Source organism: Eptatretus burgeri, chromosome 8 (genome assembly GCF_056783735.1).
Source record: "Eptatretus burgeri isolate ZD-2024b chromosome 8, Ebu_testis_v1, whole genome shotgun sequence".
Taxonomy (NCBI): domain Eukaryota; kingdom Metazoa; phylum Chordata; class Myxini; order Myxiniformes; family Myxinidae; genus Eptatretus; species Eptatretus burgeri.
The window spans coordinates 98530325-98548330 of record NC_140968.1 but is presented as its reverse complement, the minus strand read 5'-3'; the positions used below and the strand labels follow the sequence as shown (position 1 = coordinate 98548330).

The 18006-nt window shown below is 46.7% G+C and overlaps 2 protein-coding genes across 8 annotated transcripts in view; both read right to left on the bottom strand.

Annotated features, from left to right (window-relative positions):
- Positions 1 to 1756, bottom strand: part of LOC147022360 (protein MTSS 2-like) — a 57861-nt gene extending 56105 nt beyond the window's left edge. Inside the window, exons 1-2 of one of the 2 annotated variants that reach the window (XM_085893192.1) lie at positions 1506 to 1756; positions 1330 to 1411 (exon numbers count right to left, since the gene is read on the bottom strand). In XM_085893192.1, the coding sequence (XP_085749318.1) occupies positions 1330 to 1401 (72 nt within the window). In that variant the 5' untranslated portion in view covers positions 1402 to 1411; positions 1506 to 1756. The remainder of the gene's footprint in view (positions 1 to 1329; positions 1412 to 1505) is intronic. The other variant, XM_085893191.1, reaches the window with a different exon arrangement.
- A 9755-nt stretch (positions 1757 to 11511) lies between these two features.
- VAC14 (VAC14 component of PIKFYVE complex) overlaps positions 11512 to 18006 on the bottom strand; it is a 58562-nt gene continuing 52067 nt past the window's right edge. For 5 of the 6 annotated variants that reach the window (XM_085893184.1, XM_085893185.1, XM_085893189.1 and 2 more), the window contains exons 16-19: positions 16041 to 16159; positions 14859 to 14938; positions 14191 to 14341; positions 11512 to 13949 (exon numbers count right to left, since the gene is read on the bottom strand). In XM_085893184.1, the coding sequence (XP_085749310.1) occupies positions 13775 to 13949; positions 14191 to 14341; positions 14859 to 14938; positions 16041 to 16159 (525 nt within the window). In that variant the 3' untranslated portion in view covers positions 11512 to 13774. Of the gene's footprint in view, positions 13950 to 14190; positions 14342 to 14787; positions 14939 to 16040; positions 16160 to 18006 lie in introns of those variants that run through there. The other variant, XM_085893187.1, reaches the window with a different exon arrangement.

The window sequence follows — 18006 nt, the reverse complement described above, 5'->3', positions numbered from 1 at the left end:
GGTCGGCACGTCGCATCACCACACACCGCACCACAGGTCGGCACATCGCGTCACCGCACACCGCATCACACTGCACCACAGGTCGGCACATCGCGTCGCCTCACACCGCGGTCGGCACATCGCGTCGCCGCACACCGCATCACAGGTCGGCACGTCGAGTCGCCACACCACACCACAGCTCGGCACATCGCGTCGCCACACCACACCACAGCTCGGCAAGTCGAGTCTCCAGACCACACCACAGGTCGGCACGTCGCATCACACCGCACCGCAGGTCGGCATGTCGCGTCACACCGCACCGCAGGTCGGCACGTCGCGTCACACCGCACCGCAGGTCGGCACGTCGCGTCACACCGCACCGCAGGTCGGCACGTCGCATCGCCGCACACCGCACCATAGGTCGGCACGTCGCGTCACACTGCACTACAGGTCAGCACGTCGAGTCACCGCACACCGCACCACAGGTCGGCACATCGCGTCGCCGCATCACACCGCAGGGCGGCACGTCGCGTCGCCACACCACACCGCACCACAGGTCGGCACATCGCGTCGCCGCATCACACCGCACCATAGGTCGGCACGGCGCATCTCCACACCACAGGTCGGCAAGTCGCGTCTCCGCACGTCGCATCACACCATAGTTCGAAACGTCACGTCACCACACCACAGGTCGGCATGTCGCATCGCCACACCACACCGCACCACAGGTCGGCACCTCACATCGCCGCACACAGAGTCACACCGCACCATAGGTCGGCACGTCGCGTCAAACCGCACTACAGGTCGGCACATCGCGTCGCCACACCACACCACACCACACCGCACCGCAGGTCGGCACATCGCGTCGCCTCACACCGCGGTCGGCACATCGCGTCGCCGCACACCGCATCACAGGTCGGCACGTCGAGTCGCCACACCACACCACAGCTCGGCACATCGCGTCGCCGCACCACACCACAGCTCGGCAAGTCGCGTCGCCACACCACACCGCACCATAGGTCGGCACGTCGCGTCGCCACACCACACCGCACCATAGGTCGGCACGTCGCCGCACACCGCATCACAGGTCGGGAAGAGCGAAGTGGGGGTGCGGGAGGAAGCGGGTAAAGTGGAATGGATTCACGATGGTAAAGAGAGGTCGGAGCGGCGTCCAAAAGGGACAAACGTGGGGGGAAGGAATGAACTGGAGACACAGACAACATGATGTCCATTGCTCAGATCGATATCATGACGTCATTCATGCCTCGTCAACCCCACTCTCACCAATCGAGACGAAGCGTTTCCAATGGAGGATCTTTGTTATATTTGTGCCAATTCACACGAACTTGCCTTCATGTCGGTAATGATCGCCTGGAAGAGTCCCCCAAGTGCACAGCACTCACGGTCTGCGGGCACGTCCATCCCGCTCGCCCTGTTGGATAGTCCTGATGAGAATCACCCCTCACAGGTACACATTCCCCATCAGGCTCATCCTCCACATAAACCAATCTCCAAGAGACTCTCACCTCTCCTTTCGCTCCTTTGGCCGCTTCTCCGATTCCTGTGAGGTAACAGATTCTTCACTCCCGAAACAAGAAAGCGGAGCGCTGTCCGTCCGTCTTGTCGATGTACGTGCGCGTCCCTCCACACCTCCAAATAACGTCTCCTCAGCCCTCCCGCCGTCAATTCACACCCGCGATTGAAGCGAAAATCCTGCCCTTTCGTTCAGCTGCTCCACACCGTGATTAATGCGTCACGTAACAGCGTCATGACGTCGGTGTTTTAAGTGCGTCATGACGTTCAATCGGCTCGTTGACGGTGACGTCATGTTCTGTAAACAAAGCATGTGCAGGCTCAGCGTGGCCTTCAAACTCCCTGCACACAACACCGTCCCCTCTCTCCCTCTCCCTCGTTCAGGCCTCGTGATAACTATTCTCAAGGGCAATCGAGATTATTTATTATTATATAAATTAATACAAGCTCCATGAGCTCATTTGCTTTCGGAAAAATGGAAAACAGGGTGATGCTTGCGTAACACATGGGGGCTGCTTGGCTTGCCTACCCATCTGAGATATGGGGGGGAGGGGGAGGTACTTGCCTACCCATCTGAGATATGGGGAGGGGGAAGGTACTTGCCTACCCATCTAAGATATGGGGGGGAGGGAGATACTTGCCTACCCATCTGAGATATGGGGGAGGGGAGGTACTTGCCTATCCATCTGAGATACGAGGGGGAGGGGAGGTACTTGCCTACCCATCTGAGATATGGGGAGGGGGAGGAGGGGTACTTGTCTATCCAAGATATGGGGGGAGGGGGATACTTGCCTATCCATCTGAGATATGGGGGGGAGGGGAGGTACTTGCCTACCCATCTGAGATATGGGGGGAGGGGGAGGTACTTGCCTATCCATCTGAGATATGGGGGGTGGGGGGTACTTGACTATCCATCTGAGATATGGGGGAGGAGGGGTACTTGCCTATCCATCTGAGATATGGGGGGAGGGGGTACTTGCCTATCCATCTGAGATATGGGGGGAGGGGGTACTTGCCTATCCATCTGAGATATGGGGCAAGGGGGGTACTTGCCTACCATCTGAGACTATTGGGTGAGGGGGGTACTTTTCTCACCTCAGACATTATCATTGTGGAGACGGTTTGCTTGCCGACCATCTAAGATATCGGGGGGGGGGGGGTAGGTGAACTTGCCTACCACCAGAGACTATTGGGGGGGGCTGCATGTTTACCTATCATCACAGATATGGGTAAGGGGGGTGGTGTGGTACCTCCCAGAGCATTGTTACAGCTTGACAAGTTTCCATCATGCCTGCATTACCAGAGCAAGGACAACCCAACCAAATAAAGGAAACAAGGTGAGATACAGGTTGTTTGATGGTGTTATATAAATGGCACGCCCAACATGGTGCGGTTTACCAAAATGTTTTGTGTAACACATATCAGGAGGTTGTGAAGATCTTCCTTGAAGGTAGTAGTGTGTCTATAATAATGTGGCCCAACGGTATGAACAGGGGCCCTCGATATTTTAGGTACCGGACAAAAATAGACAGACAACCTGGGCTGGAAACAAATAGACTGGACACAGTGCTCCTTGTTAACCATTTTCTATCCCGATGGCGAGATGTTTGAGAAAAACAAAGGTCTTCAGCAGTGCGTTTTATTCCCACAGGGTGTGCAGGCCAAACTGGTGATCGTTGATGGTGATTCTGACCGGCGAGGATGCCTGGAGAGGATGTTTCCAAGAGTTGTGTTGCAGAGACCCCTCATCGGTGGCGTTTGACCCCTTTTCGTTGGCACTTTAGGTCGATGCCAAAAATAATGCTGCAAGGAATGTTAGAACAGGAAGGAACCCAAGGATTTACATTCCTCACTCCAAACAAATGGATTACAAGTTATAAGTTTCGTATTCGTCCCGATGACCCCATCTTTGCTCTCTAACTTATTCTAGTTCCTTATGATGACTCGAACGCAGGATGGGGTCTTTCGTATGATTACTTCAAAAAGTGTGCAGGAACAATTGAAAGCTCATTTGTTGCCATGGTAATTTAAAATGATTGATTGGAAACGGTATTTTTAAAATAAATAAAAAGAATTCAGGAAACGGTAGACATCATGAGCTTGTTAAAGAAACCTCAATCACTTGCACTATTTGTCTTGTCCGACAAGGAATGGAGTGAATGAGGGGCACCGAAACAATGTTCTGCATAGTTTTTAATCTTGGGGTATAAATAGGGCAATGGACCTTCTGGTTCTTACACATGCTTGGTTTGGGAGGTGGGGGAAGACAGAGAGAGAACATGAGAAGTATGGAAGGAGTGGCTTCGAGAAAGCAACATGAGGTTGGTGAATAGAGTTAGGTTGGGTGGCCCTCATTAAGGGGGTCGTGACAGAAGAGAACAGTGTAATTTGGTGAAAAAACAACAATCAACATTTTCAGACAAATAATTAACACAATCGTTAAAAGTATTGGGACACCAAAAGATGATGCAAGGTTACCCCCAGGTTGGGTTCCAATTCTGATCGGTTGTCATGTTCACCAACACATCTACCAATTATTGGGCGCACCATTCATCCTTCCGAACAAGTCTAAATTTAGTGATGGGTTGGGGTCCTTTGACTGATGCACACATGGCATCAAGAGATCAGTGAGTGCTTTGATTGGGTTGAAGTCGAGGGTTTGGCAGGATCAAACCAATCGCTTACAGGTGCACGTATGGTAAGGTGCTGTCACGGTGGAAGATGGAAAGACGGACACACTGGCATGATTTACTCGTTTTTCCCCTCTTACTTTGGAGGAGTCAAACCAAAAATGTCGCTTCAAACGAGGGTTAATATTGTATACCAATCTCGATATTTGGATGAGACATTTCAATCTCGTGGAGGTTGTTCTCTCAAATCAAATAAAGGGAGAATGTGTGAAATAAGGAAAATCATGTCGATTGCACTGACTGGCCAAGAGATATATACATACATACTCACATCTAAACTGTCGAGCGTGGGTTCGAATCCCTACCCAGCTATAAACTGTCATCCTAGTGTTTCACAGGTAGGTGATGCATCAACGTGTCTCTCGCGGATGGATGTTAAACTGAGCGTCTTGTCTACCAGCATTCGTAAGTGGAAGTTTAAAGGTCAAGATCCCACAGTGTCCTTAATGGCTTTGCAAAGGGTTGGGGAGCTATCGGCAGCAACCTGAACAAGTTACAAAAGCCCACCCTAACTACTTAATCGAATGTCAGGCCTGGCCAGCCGGTTCGTGAAAGAGAGAGTAAGAACAAGGGGGAGAAAGAGAAAAGAAGTTGAAGAAGAAGAAGCGTTGCACTGCCTGTGGAACACTCTCCGACTTGACTGGGTATAAGATCTCTTTATACTGCCATTAGTCCCTGAACTAGAGCACTTTTCGTACCATAGAGAGGAAAGATGTCACAGTGATTTTTATTAGTGCGTTGCATCCCTTCATTACAAAAAACCCATGTTGGCAGAGTCAGATGGGCAACTTAGTGATAGAATGCATGCATCAATCCAAAATTGTGGGCGGAAACAACTACAATCCACATAAATGCTATTTGTGATCGACGCAAATGTTACAATAAATTTCTAAACGATTTAAAACTGAACATTTAACTATTTTGTCCCATATAGTGTTGTGAGCCGGGGTTCAGTGGCCAGGACGACCGCTATATGGAGCAGTGAGGACGTCTCCCACCGAACACCGGAATGGAAGGTCGTAACCCTTGGATAACTCCAAAGGTTATGGGTCCCTTCGCGGACCGTGGATGCCAATATTTCGACCGCGTGGCGGAGGGTTAATTGTCTCGATCTCCAATATACCTACTCTCAAGTCCCGAATAAGCGTGGGGGTCTGAATAAGCGTGTAGGGTGGAACATTTTCCAAATTTTAATAAGAGTAGAGGGCGGAATAAGCGTGTAGGGTGGAAAATCCAAAAAAGTCTAATAAGCATGCAGGTCCGAATAAGAGGGCAGGGTGGAAAAACCAGAAATGTGACAAATATAGAATATGGATTTTATTGTTCAAATACATACATTACAATGTGAAGATGCGTACTGTACTCTACACTTTTTCTTTGGCAATCTGTATGCGCTTCTTCACACCCCTTCGGGCGTTTGCGTTGATTGCTTTGAATCTTCTGAACTGTGGAGTGAAGAGTTCGGATGTGGAAGACGAATGTTTGTCGATCACAGCTTGGATGTCATCAAGGAATGCACAGTCTGCTTTTGCTTCATCATATGTAGCTTCGTGTGAGAGAGTGGAGGTAGACGGGAGGTCTTCTTGAATTGATACAATGTCTGTCTGACTTTCATTCTCATCTGAATCTGGGGACTCCACCTCTTCATCAATTCTTCTTGAGGAAACTCCTCTCCCTCACAATCCATCAGTTCCACACCCTCATCTTGTGGTACCTCACTTTCCCCCTTCCTCTTCCTGGTGACTCCCTTCGGTGGGGTGATGGTCGATGTCAAATCTTTGATGTCCGATGGGGGAGTAGAAGTCAGCAAATCCTTCCGAAACTTCAACATCTCTTCTCCAACAATGCTGAACAGTTTGTCAGAGACAATGTAATCATCTGACCCATCGAATGTATTAATCAGGAAATAGACTTTCATAGCATGTACTGGATCCACCGTTAGCTCCTTCCAACTGGCGTGTAGCATCTCCAGCATTTCATCCCTGCTGGGTTGCGGAATCTTGCTGGGGTTTTCTCTCAGCTGTCTTAACATCAGAGCTGATTCCTTATGCCTGTACAAGGACTTTCGCTGATGATGGAGATGGGTATCATTGATCTGAACATCACCAGTGATTCCTTTGCCGATGACCACCAATATGTAACTTCGAGCCAGCAATGCCTTTTTGACTTTGTCTGTGACATGGACAGAATAATCATCGAGTACGTATATGGCGAAGTTCTTGTCGGTGAACATGTTGAACCGGTTTGGCAGGTGCGATATGGTTTCTAGCATGTTGTCTAACCGATACGAACCCTTGGGTGCCCACTGTTCTTCACCTCCTTCCATTTCAATATCCGTCAGGACAGACTATTCTTCCATCTTGTCTCAGACACGAAACGATTGAAATACAGGAAAACTGCGACGTAAGTACAGTACTTCTCCGGTATGGGAGAGTCAGTGGCGCCACACTCAGGCAGCCGAACGAATCAACCGGCAGGACCCGCATTGACGCGGTACAGTACCCAGACCCATGGCGGAGATCGTTGGCAGATGAAGGAATTTCGAGAGTAAAGATGGACACATCTCTCGACGGGACAACATTGTCACCCTACACGCTCGCCGGTGTAAATATGACCTGAGGGTGGCAAGAACGACTTTTTAATAAGTGTGTAGACCCGAATAGATGCTGTGTAGGGGGGATTTTCACCTCGAAAAAAAATAAGCATGCATGCACGCTTATGCGGGACTTGAGTAAATAACCACGCAGTCTTGCGACCAGGGAAACCACACTCCCGGCCGACTTTGTCCGAACCGAGTCGCTGTTACCAACTCGGATCCGGCATAACCGAGCGGAAGTTACCAAAGCCGCGCCGGACCAAATGAACGATTTACGGCACAGACGGCCTCACCAATTCTCAATACGCACCGTGCTGCGTCAATGGGAGAAAGCACAGAAAACGAGCTGGAACATTTAACACGGGGGTTTATTTATAAACAATAATTAATCAGGGAGGGGAGCACACAAAGAGAACAGAGTTATCCGAATAAAAGAAATGCAGGCAATGTACAGCGAGCGAAAAGCACTTAACAGTTCTACTTAACAGACTGGCGACACACACACACACACACACACACACACACACACACACACACACACACACACACACACACACACACACACACACACACACACACACACACACACACACACACACAAATGGTGGCCGTGGCCTTTATTTGGCCCTTCAGCTCGGGAGGGAAAGGCGAGCTGAGGGTAGGGGCCGATTCTTGCACCTGTCCGCCTCGTGCGGTCTGGTCGAGCTTGTCCGGTTTTGGGACTCCAACCCGCCGCCACAACGCAGCACCAAGCACCAGGGACCAGGAACGACACAACGGACGCCAGCCAGCACGGGAACGGACCAGACGAGACGAGCACCAGCGGGTAGACGAGAACCCCAGCAGGCAAGACGAGGCTTCTTCTCTCTTCTCGCCACCTACTCTTATCCTTCCCCTCCCCCACAGGTCGAGGGTACCGTTCTGAGGGACTCGCCTCCGGATTGGACAAGGGGTTGTCGGGCGACTAGTTGCCACCCCTCATTGGTCGGGCCGAACACTCCACCTGGGTAAGGCGGAGCCAGCCCTGAGGTGATAAGCTTCCCTGATTGGACAAGGGGTGGTCCGGTGGGAGGGGCAACAACCACCCTCCCCCCCCGCCCCCCGTGCGTGTCTGGGAACCCAGATGGAACAACCAGTGGAGCACCCTATTCTCCATCTACCCTTGTCGCGGGGAGGGGCGATCTCGGGTCGGCTGTCGGGCCGGCCGCCGTCGATTGGACGAGCTCACGGTGGGCGGAGGGAACCTCACCCCTGTATGTGACACGCTGCACGTGGGCGATGGTGCGAAAACGAAGGATGATTGAAGATGTAAAAAAACCTGACGATAAAAGTAACTCGTAGCGCACACATGTAATTAATCCATTAGACAGAAGGACGGGACCCTGACTATAAACACATACTTATTGAAATAACTGAACTGCAGGGGCTGCTGTCTGTTTGTATGCAAATGGCTGCCAGATTTGTAACAATGGATCAGATGTTACTATCCAAGATGGTGGCAGAAGAGTGGTGAATAAACTCGAGGTTACACATTTTAATTGGCCTCATAACAACAACCCAAGATTTATAAAGGTGAGCGATTGTTCAGTTTAATAATTTTAATTTGAGCTTTACAAGATGTGGATATCTCAATCCTCTGCTTTAAGAGATGTCATTCATGGGGTCGGAAGATGAAGAAGTTCCCCCGGGACTCCCTCAAGATAAAGCAGACCTGCTTAATATGTTCTTGCGAAACACCCAGAGCAGAACTAGTTAGTCCAAGGGATGAGTCATCACAGACCATGCTGCTTTTGAAGCCATCCTCCAACAGTCGTCATCCGAGGCATCCCCAAAAATTTTCATCATCGGAAATTTCGGGGCACATTTTCACACAAGAAAGGACTGGACCGTGTAACCAGTGCGAGTTCCTCTGAAGATCCGACAGACCAGCAGCAAAGGAGATCATCGAGAAGTTGTTGCATGTATGAGGGTGTGTTCATATTCTGTGAGAAAAGGAGTAAATACGTGAAAAGGTTCAGATTCAAGAGAACCACTTGCCTAAGCCCAGGAACTTCATTCAGATGAGAAGATTCAGTACATGACCACACGGAATAAAGACAACAAAATATTGGCAATAGCATCTCATGAGTTGGTAGCTGCGGAAACCCACCACCACAGAATGTGATATCATTCCTACACTAGAGATTATGCAAGATCCACTGGATCTGCATCAATCATTAATATTCACTGTACTGTCAGCTAAGAGTATGCTGTTGAGAAGGATGCTTACATGCTTACGAGATGTTATTTGCAGATATGTTTCTTCTGCCCAAATAGTTTCAAATGGTGGAAGGCAGCATGATGGGAATGGAAGGCAGCATGAGGGGAGGGAAAGGGAAGGGCAATAAAATGCACCCAAACAGCAACATGGAGAATTAGGGAGGGGGGGAGGAGAGGCAGAATGGAGAGAGGGGTGGAATCCAACAGATGTGATGCCCAGTTTAACATTCATCCAAGACACGGAACACACATTGATAAATCACATAGCTTGTGAAACACCAGGATGACAGTTTATAGCTGGGTTGGTAGTCGAACCGAGGCCAGACAGCTTTGAGCGAGCGTGCATACCTCTCGGCTATCCTGCCGTGACGTGACGATTCATTGCTTTATATAACACTCATTAATATCCAATTTATTTTGCCTTCCCAACTCCGGTATCGAACCATGGTATTGCCACGGAGGCTTGAAGAGCACGCACCAAGTGGCTTCATCAATCACTCCATGAGATGTTGAAGAAACTTTTAAAAACAAAAACATTTGATTGTTTTATATGTATTTATCTTTTCCAAAGTGTTGGGTCATATTATGAAAGATCATACAAAAAGAGGAAACTTTGTGTCAAATAAAATTGCACATTTTCAGTGAGCCAGCCAACGCCTGACGCACCGCAGAACAACGTGGGGCCAAACACAGAAGAGTGGCCCTGAACTTTGTTCAAATCAATCAATATTTGCACCAAGTGGCTTAAGCACTCACTCAAGGAAACACTCCACTTAAATGGTTGATAAGGAATGGCTGGCTTGGCAAGCAATTCGCGATCACTGATCCATCATATTAAACACCTCCCAGAGATGCCCAAAATATCAAACTATGTCCAAATTAGACAAATGAACACTTTTTTCTTTTTTAGCAGTCAGAACTGCTGCTAAGTTCAATTCTGGAGCTTAAATGTTGTAGTTCAGCTTAGTTTAAGAGATTCGAGGTTATGGCATGTGCGGAAATGAAGTAAAGCCACAAACGCTGGCATCTCGCATGTTTATAAGCATTGTAATCTATCCAGCAATTTGTAGGTATGATCAGGCATTCGATGATACGAGTGAGGAAAGTGAAAAAAAAACAAAAAAAACAAACCTATTGTTCGGAAATCATTGCTGCCTGTTCAAACTCAAGGCATTGTTGAGCAGGCCGAACAAAATAGCGAATCAAGACCTCAGTGAGGTAACCAAGGATGCGGCTTAAGACCTCAGAGGGAGGCGAGGTGGCCAAGGATGTGCCTGATAAAGGAAATAATTAAATAAGGCCGTTAATTATCTTCAATAGGGGTGTTTTAATGAACCCAAACACTCAATTTTCACTCATGCATGCCCTTGGAATTCCCTTAGTATGTATGCAAAGTTTCAGGCTGCTCGGTTTCATGGTTTTGGAGTTATGGTGGACACACACATTATTACAGATATCGATAAAAGCTTGCTGTCGGCTTAATGGTTAAGGTGGCTGGCTTAATGGTTAAGGGGGCTGGCTTAATGGTTCAGGGGCTGGCTTAAGATCTTAGGGTCCTGAGTTTGAGCCCCTATCGTGTAAATAACATGAGGTGGTTGACTCAGCCTGTCATCCTTCCGAGGTTGGCAAAATGAGTCCCAACCTACTGGAAACAGGGGGCATCGTGCATCAGCGACACAGCTGCGCTCCCAGCAATGATGCAACCCACAGCCCCAGGCTGCATATTAAATAATAATAATAATAATAATAATCAATATCGATTTGTAGTTCTTTAAAAATAAAAACAACAAAGTTGAGAAAGAACACTACCCACAGTTTTGAGAAAACAAAAAGGACATGGGTGGCGTCTGTGAGTGGCAAATTTGATGAGTCAAAATGATGTAAAATGTAGTAACATTTTGTTGAAGTGCTGCGAAATGAAAGGTTTTTGGAAGTGCCAATAAGGTGATTTGTATTGTACAGTGTTCAAGCATATAATTCAATTGAAATAAAATAAAGATTTTGAAGGTTTGAGGATAAATAATAATAAAAAAATAACCCACTAATTTGTGCACGGTTATGGGTAGCTCGTTTATTCTTTTAGAAAGGCACCTTGAGAGTTGACGTCCAAAAACGAATGCCAGCAGAGGGACGGCATACACATAGATACCTCACCTTACCTGTGAAACACCAGGATGACAGTTCACAGCGAGGTTGGGATTGAAACCCAGGCTCGACAGCTCAAAAGTGAGTGTGCATTCATCTAGGCGTCTCAAGTCTAGGCTATCCTTCCAGCAAGACCTTCTCTCCCACTCATATTAACAATGTGGCAGATGGCACTGGGGTGGTCGTGATCCACGATCGGTATGTTGTCTACAAGCTTTTCTTGAAGCACACACACACACACACACACACACACACTAAAAAGTTTTCTATTGGCTGTGGAAATATGAAGAAAACATGCTCACTCACCAGTAAACGAAACAGGATTTCTTCACAATAACCACCACAATAAGCAAAAGGTGAATCCCAGAGTATTCATCACAAAATCTTTACACCTGAAAGTGCTCTTAAACAATTCCAACCCATCATTCAAAAGTTATCCAACAACAAAACAAAACAAGTAAAAGTAAATCAACCAGCTTGTAATTTAGCTCAAAAGTGAACAGGTACTCAATGGTCCAATGCCCTGTTACACTGTTACACGTTTCACAAAACACCCACACCCAATAAAACATCAAAACCCCCTCCTCAAAAGTCCCACAGCACCCTTCATCAACTTGCTTTTGAAAATTTACAAGACACGAAAAGAAGAAGAGCGTACATGAAGTCCATCAGATACCTTAAGTATTATGTACAGACTCCATGATAAGAGCACATCCTGTAATAGATACAAGAAGAGCTTGGATAACAAATTGTATGAAGGAGAAGGGTGGTGTAATCGAAGATCAAACAATAGAAGATGTAAAACAAGTTCTAAATCTGTGAGTTTCCCAGTGCTTACGACAAAGAAAGCAAGCTCACCAGCACAAAGGGGTCATCTCGTCATTTGGTGGAGGAAGTGTGGGTGAGGGGCGGGGGGATAGTCACTTTGGCTTGTAATGTTTAAAAAAAATCATATAATAAGTGCAACTTGCATCCGTGGACCTGGATGAGTGGTGTGAGATAGAGGGTGTCTGAACCTCCCAATTTGCAAAGGGGGGGGGGAACCTGTTCAAAGGAGGGAGGGGAAAAATAAATAAAAAAAGAGCACAACTTGCAGCACAGATAATTGGTTCCACTCTCTACGGAGGAGCAATCGAGAAAATCTTGCATCCATTCATGATGTTGTGCTACAACCAACACGTGAACCCACGTGAAGTCTTTTCTAAATCCTCGTGAACCCGAGATCTTCTGGAGTTTTCATTCATGATGTCCAATGCCTCGTGGGAAATGTACAACCTCTTTCCTTAGTATTAGACACAAAAAGGCCTTAAAGGCCTTTTGCAATTTGTCCGATGTTTAACGACCGAAGCAGGCATTTAAATATTCCAGCTCGAATATAAAAATCGGTCCATCCCATTCCAGTTGCAATAATTTCCCATGCTTGTTTCTGCTTCCCTTCATTGCCTTTCATCAAGATTTGGGACGAATGGTCCAGGAAGTCGCATTGGAGAAAACAGACAGAAAGACGAAAGAAGAAAGAAGATTCTTTCAAAGCTCATCGATTATCAAAAGTGGGTACTTCCATCAGAATCATTTCGAGCACCACAAATAAACCATGGGGAATGTCTTCAAGGAGTGGAAGTTAACAACAAGATCAACTCTGCTCACAAATCTTGCAAACACACAACAAAAAAACACCGAGTGGGAAGAGAACTCCAGGATATATCGTGTTGTCGAACACACGTGGCGTCAACCCCCCACGACACAGAATTAACATTGGAAAAATGACCCGAGATGCCAGGCAAACACCAATGCGAGATATCCCACCAGTGTTGAACTTTGCAATCCACGGAATACCATGGATGAGCAGCTGCACAAGTCTTTCATCGGCGTTGTCGATGCATGAGTGTTACGTGGGGTGGCAAAAAGAACGGGAAATCCGGGGCCTTAAAACATGGAAATGGGTTGTGTGAAAAGACCAGTCCAGGAATACACTGGCAAGGTCCGATGACGACTCGATAGGATGTTCCACAATACCAATTTACAGGCTCGACGCCGAATCAAAAATCTGAGAACCAGATGATTCACCATACGAGAAAAAATGAAGAATCCCACCTCGAGCTCATCACTAGCTGGCAGAAGATGCAAAAGAGGCCAAGCTGTGGTTATGGCACTGGGATGCCTGACAAGATTAAAAAAGAAAAATGAAAAAAAAATGGCTGCACGCCAAGCCTCGTCATTAAGAGAACCCTACAAATTGTGGTGTGATTGAGTATTCTGAAATAATATCCTTCGCGTCCTCTGAAGACCGAAAACAATATGCGACAACACAACAAAACGTTTACAAAAGAGAGAGAGCACTTCATTAAATAGCAAACATTTGCTTCGTTTCAACCTTCTTTAAATCTTTCATGAGCAGCAAACATTCTACTTCAATAGAAGTGAAAATGAAACAAAGTGGATAAACCTGAAGATACTTTTCTCAAAGATCTTTTTCTTGCTCCTCCTCCTCTTCCTCTTCCTCCTCCTCCCCCTTAAGGGAAATAGGACTTTGATATGAGGGACAAGAATCTGGGATCACCGAAGACCCGGCCTAGTTGCGCACTGCCGGAGGCAAGCACATCCCTTCACGCTCGGGTCCGGGGCTTTGCCGGATCGCGTTCTGTTGGCGCCGAGCTTGCCGGTGTTGAGCCTGCACCTCGTGAAAGCGCAGCAGCAAACCCGCCGTATCGTCGGTGGTGGAGCTCGGCGAGGACTGTTCATCGTTCCTGTTACGAGGGGGCGAAGAGGAGTTTTGGCAAAGTCACGACGTTCGAGCAGCACAGGAACATCCCTGACATTAAACGATTTGACACAAAGAACTTGTACACGTCCAAAAGAAACCAAAACACACCCCGATACTGGTATGAGCACTGTTATCGGTAAGAAAAGTGAGAGTTGCATCGTTTTTATTTTCTTTTATCAATTATGTACACAATCATGAACATGTGCCTTCCCCAAAGTGCTTACCAGGGAGATAGCAGTTGCGGGTCGGGCACGCACCGAAGACGCTGCTGTAACAGGTGGAAGGCAGCACTTTGCGGGAGCAGCATGAGAAGGCCGTAGAGAGTCTGCAACAAGTCTGGTTGTCGTTTGCTTTGCAGAAGCTGCAAACGCAAGTCTAAAAAGGCAATCGGTTGATGAGGCTTCATTGAAAGTCTAAAAAGTTTAATTTGAAGCCCGAATGCACTACAGAAGCAAATGAGAAACATCAACAAATAATTGGTTATGGTGGTCAGCAGGGGAAGCTAAAGAACAAGGGGGAAGGAATACAATCAAATGGGGATGAAGGATTGAATGAAAAAGTAGAGGATTCAAGCCTGAGAGAAGAATGCTGCAGGAGAGATGGAGAATGGGGGATGGGGGGGGGGAGGAGGGAAAACATAGCCTCCACCCATCTTAGGTGGCGGATGTAATAACTACTTGCGATTATTATCCCCCCTGAATATCTATTTTGGAGCACAGTCTCAAATAAATGAACACCGGTCCAATCACGTGAAAAAACAATGCTCACCAAGATTAGAACTCTGTTTTGTCTATCAAACACGACACATGGGAATTGCTCACATTCTATTCTTCACTTCAAACCACTTTCCCCACAACCATCCTGCATCCACTCGAACGCTCAAAGTGCTCACAGGTAAAGATGGGCGATTCCAGCAGCTGAACCAGCTTGTCAACTTCAGTCAGGAACTCCAGAGTGACCTCCAGGTCCCCACTGAAACAGGAAATTAATGTCAAGCTGTATATACAACCGCTTGGGGGTGACGTAGCCCGACTGCTCAACTTCCCAAGCACAACTCTTTTTCACTCCCTTCATTAGTACAGTACACTCCGAGCTACACGCACTCCCGGTTGATGCATTTTCGATGGTATGCAATGAATGAAGTGATGAACACTTTGCACGATACACCATGTATTTCCGCCGAGACGCATGTTTTTTACAGCCACAAGTCTAAAGGGGTAGCGGTTGTGCTGTGACCATGAAAACAGAAGGCAAAGCGTATGTGCTCTCGAGGATGACGGAAGGTCATTATTCTATATTGCAAAGCGAAGGGTATAAATATAATACAGTGCTATTGTATTGTAAATTAACATCCATTAAATCGGTTGGTACCATGAAACGGGATTTTTTTTGTTTTAATTTTTAATCTGCACTTCATACTGTTATGTGCTTCAAATGTCAATCACTTTTTCGGACAACTTTCCCGAAACCCTACAGTACAAGTGGAAAACGACCTGTATCTACTCCATCAAGCACTCGTGGCAAGAGGTACCGCCACCCAGTCCTGCCTCACCTCCGCAATAACCCAGCTGCCTTCCCCAGGACCCCCTGTCCTCATCTCCAGGTCTCGACATGTAGTGAGTGCACAGTAGTGAGTACAGTACAGTACAGTACTCATCTATTTTTGTTCTATCTTGATGTATTTATGGAAGGTATTAATTTAATTATATATTTAGTGATGTTCTGCATCGATTTACCTAGTTGTGTATTTTGTCTTTCGTTAGGTTAGGTTTGCTTGTGCAAGGTATCCCAACATCAGCCCCCATAGCAACGCATCTTCAATTTATAGCACTATGTCTATGGGAAAATCTTTTTCACAATACACATTTTGTGATGCACACTACTTTTGTGGAACGCATCAAATTCATACAGCGAGGGAGTGTTAGTTAGTATACTAACCTCGTAAAGAGAAGAAGGTGCATTTTACCCTTTAACCTCGGATGCAACAATTCACCCTCACGCATCCAACTTGTGTTCACATGCATGCACGTCCTGTTGTTCGCATCATTTAACCAGAGGTGGCGACAAAGGATACAAGGAGTGCACGAGGTGGCAGGCTAGCGGGTACTGCTGGGCAAGGAGGCACAAGGAGAGTGCAGCAACAGGGCTGTGGCACCAGGAACCATAGAGGCACGAGAACAGCGCTCGACTTTCCTTGGGGCAAAGTGGGTGAAGAAAATAATCGCAAAGGATGTTATGGAAGGACATTTAGGGATGCCGAGGCTTATAATGGGGAGGGGGGAGAAAGGTATCTGAACATTGGTGGTATTAAAATTTATTTTAAAATAATAATAATTTGAATATTCTTGTATCTGGATCCGGATCTTCACCAAAATCGAATAAATTAGTCCTTGTCACACACCCAACCTGTCCACCAAGTTTCATCTGAATCCATTCACAACTTTTAAGAGACATCCTGCTCACAGACAGGCAGACAGGGCAGACAAACAGGGGTGAAAACACAACCTCTGTCCATCTTCGGTGGCAGAGGTAATAAATTTGGAAGATGGAAGTCGAGCACACAAGGCCGAAACGAGTCAACTCGTTTAAACATGGAAACATTATGGTTTCTTGGTTTCTCATGTTACGGAAACAAAAGCACAAGCTATAGAGGTATTGTGACTATGGGAAATGGCAACTAAAATATTGCTCAAGGCAGAGTTGTGTCACGTCAAGAACAATCTCCTCATTTCAAGTGCAAGACTCACAATATTCTAATTGAATGCATCAACTTGCTTGGCTTTTATACATTGGTATAATCATCAAAAGAAAACGACTTGGGAAAAGAAGATTTTACCCATCACACGTGTCACATTCACAACCTGGCTTCAACCAGGCAGGGGAAGCAGGGGAGCAGGGGGAAGAGAAACATCATCATGATGTACCATGCTCTATGCAGAGCGTCGGTTCTGCCAAAGCAGTGTCTTGGCTCGGGATACAATTCTGGATGAATCACCACTCCGACACAAGAAGTCAGGAAAGGAATTTGTAATTGCTTCATTGTGCCGGCAATAGCTCGCTGAATCTTCGCAAAGGACATCATGGGATCTTTAACACCCACAAACTAATACTGGTAGACAGGATTCCCAGTTGAACGTCCATCAGAAGGACGGCGGCGTGCACACACACACACACACACACACCGATGAATAACCCTGCCTGTGAAACACTCGGGTGAGTTTATAGCAGGGTTGGGATTCGAACCAAGGCTAGACGGAGACCTCAGAGGGGAATGTGTGCACCTCCAAGCCATCCTGCCAACTCAGAAGATAAAAGGATCAACAAAAATACGCTAGAGGCAAACTGATAAAGGAGGAAATGCTGTTTATGTTACACGGTAATGCATTATGACACACGGCAAAAGCCATAACATTAGAATCCTTGAAATGTGAATGATTACTCAAACTTCCTTTTTTGGGAGAATAATAATTCTGCTTTGGAGCAAAAGTAGCAATTGTCAGGGTATAAACAGGGGCTTGATTCAAGAAACAATTCCTTCTTCCTTCCTCATTCTTACTTCCGCCCAAATGGTTGAATTTCACCTTTATCATAATAAATAATATAATAAAGATGTCCCCAAAACAATCTTCACAAAGCAAACGGTGTGTGTGTGTGTGTGTGTGTGTGTGTGTGTGTGTGTGTGTGTGTGTGTGTGTGTGTGTGTGTGTGTGTGTGTGTGTGTGTGTGTGTGTGTGTGTGTGTGTGTGTGTGTGTGTGTGTGTGTGTGTGTGTGTGTGTGTGTGTGTGTGTGTGTGTGTGTGACGCTGGGGAAGCAGAGAGGGGACGGGACATGCTCCCTTTCTGGTTTTGGGGACAAATTATGATGAAGGTGAAATTCGGATAGTTTTGGGGTAGGCCCATAACGATCTGAACCTGATATGCAGAATCAAAATAAATAGAATGAGCATGAAACAATACACGGCAGTTAGCACTCATTATGAAGAACAATCGACACAAACAGAGAACACACAATACAGGTATTATGGCCAATTATTTTTTGT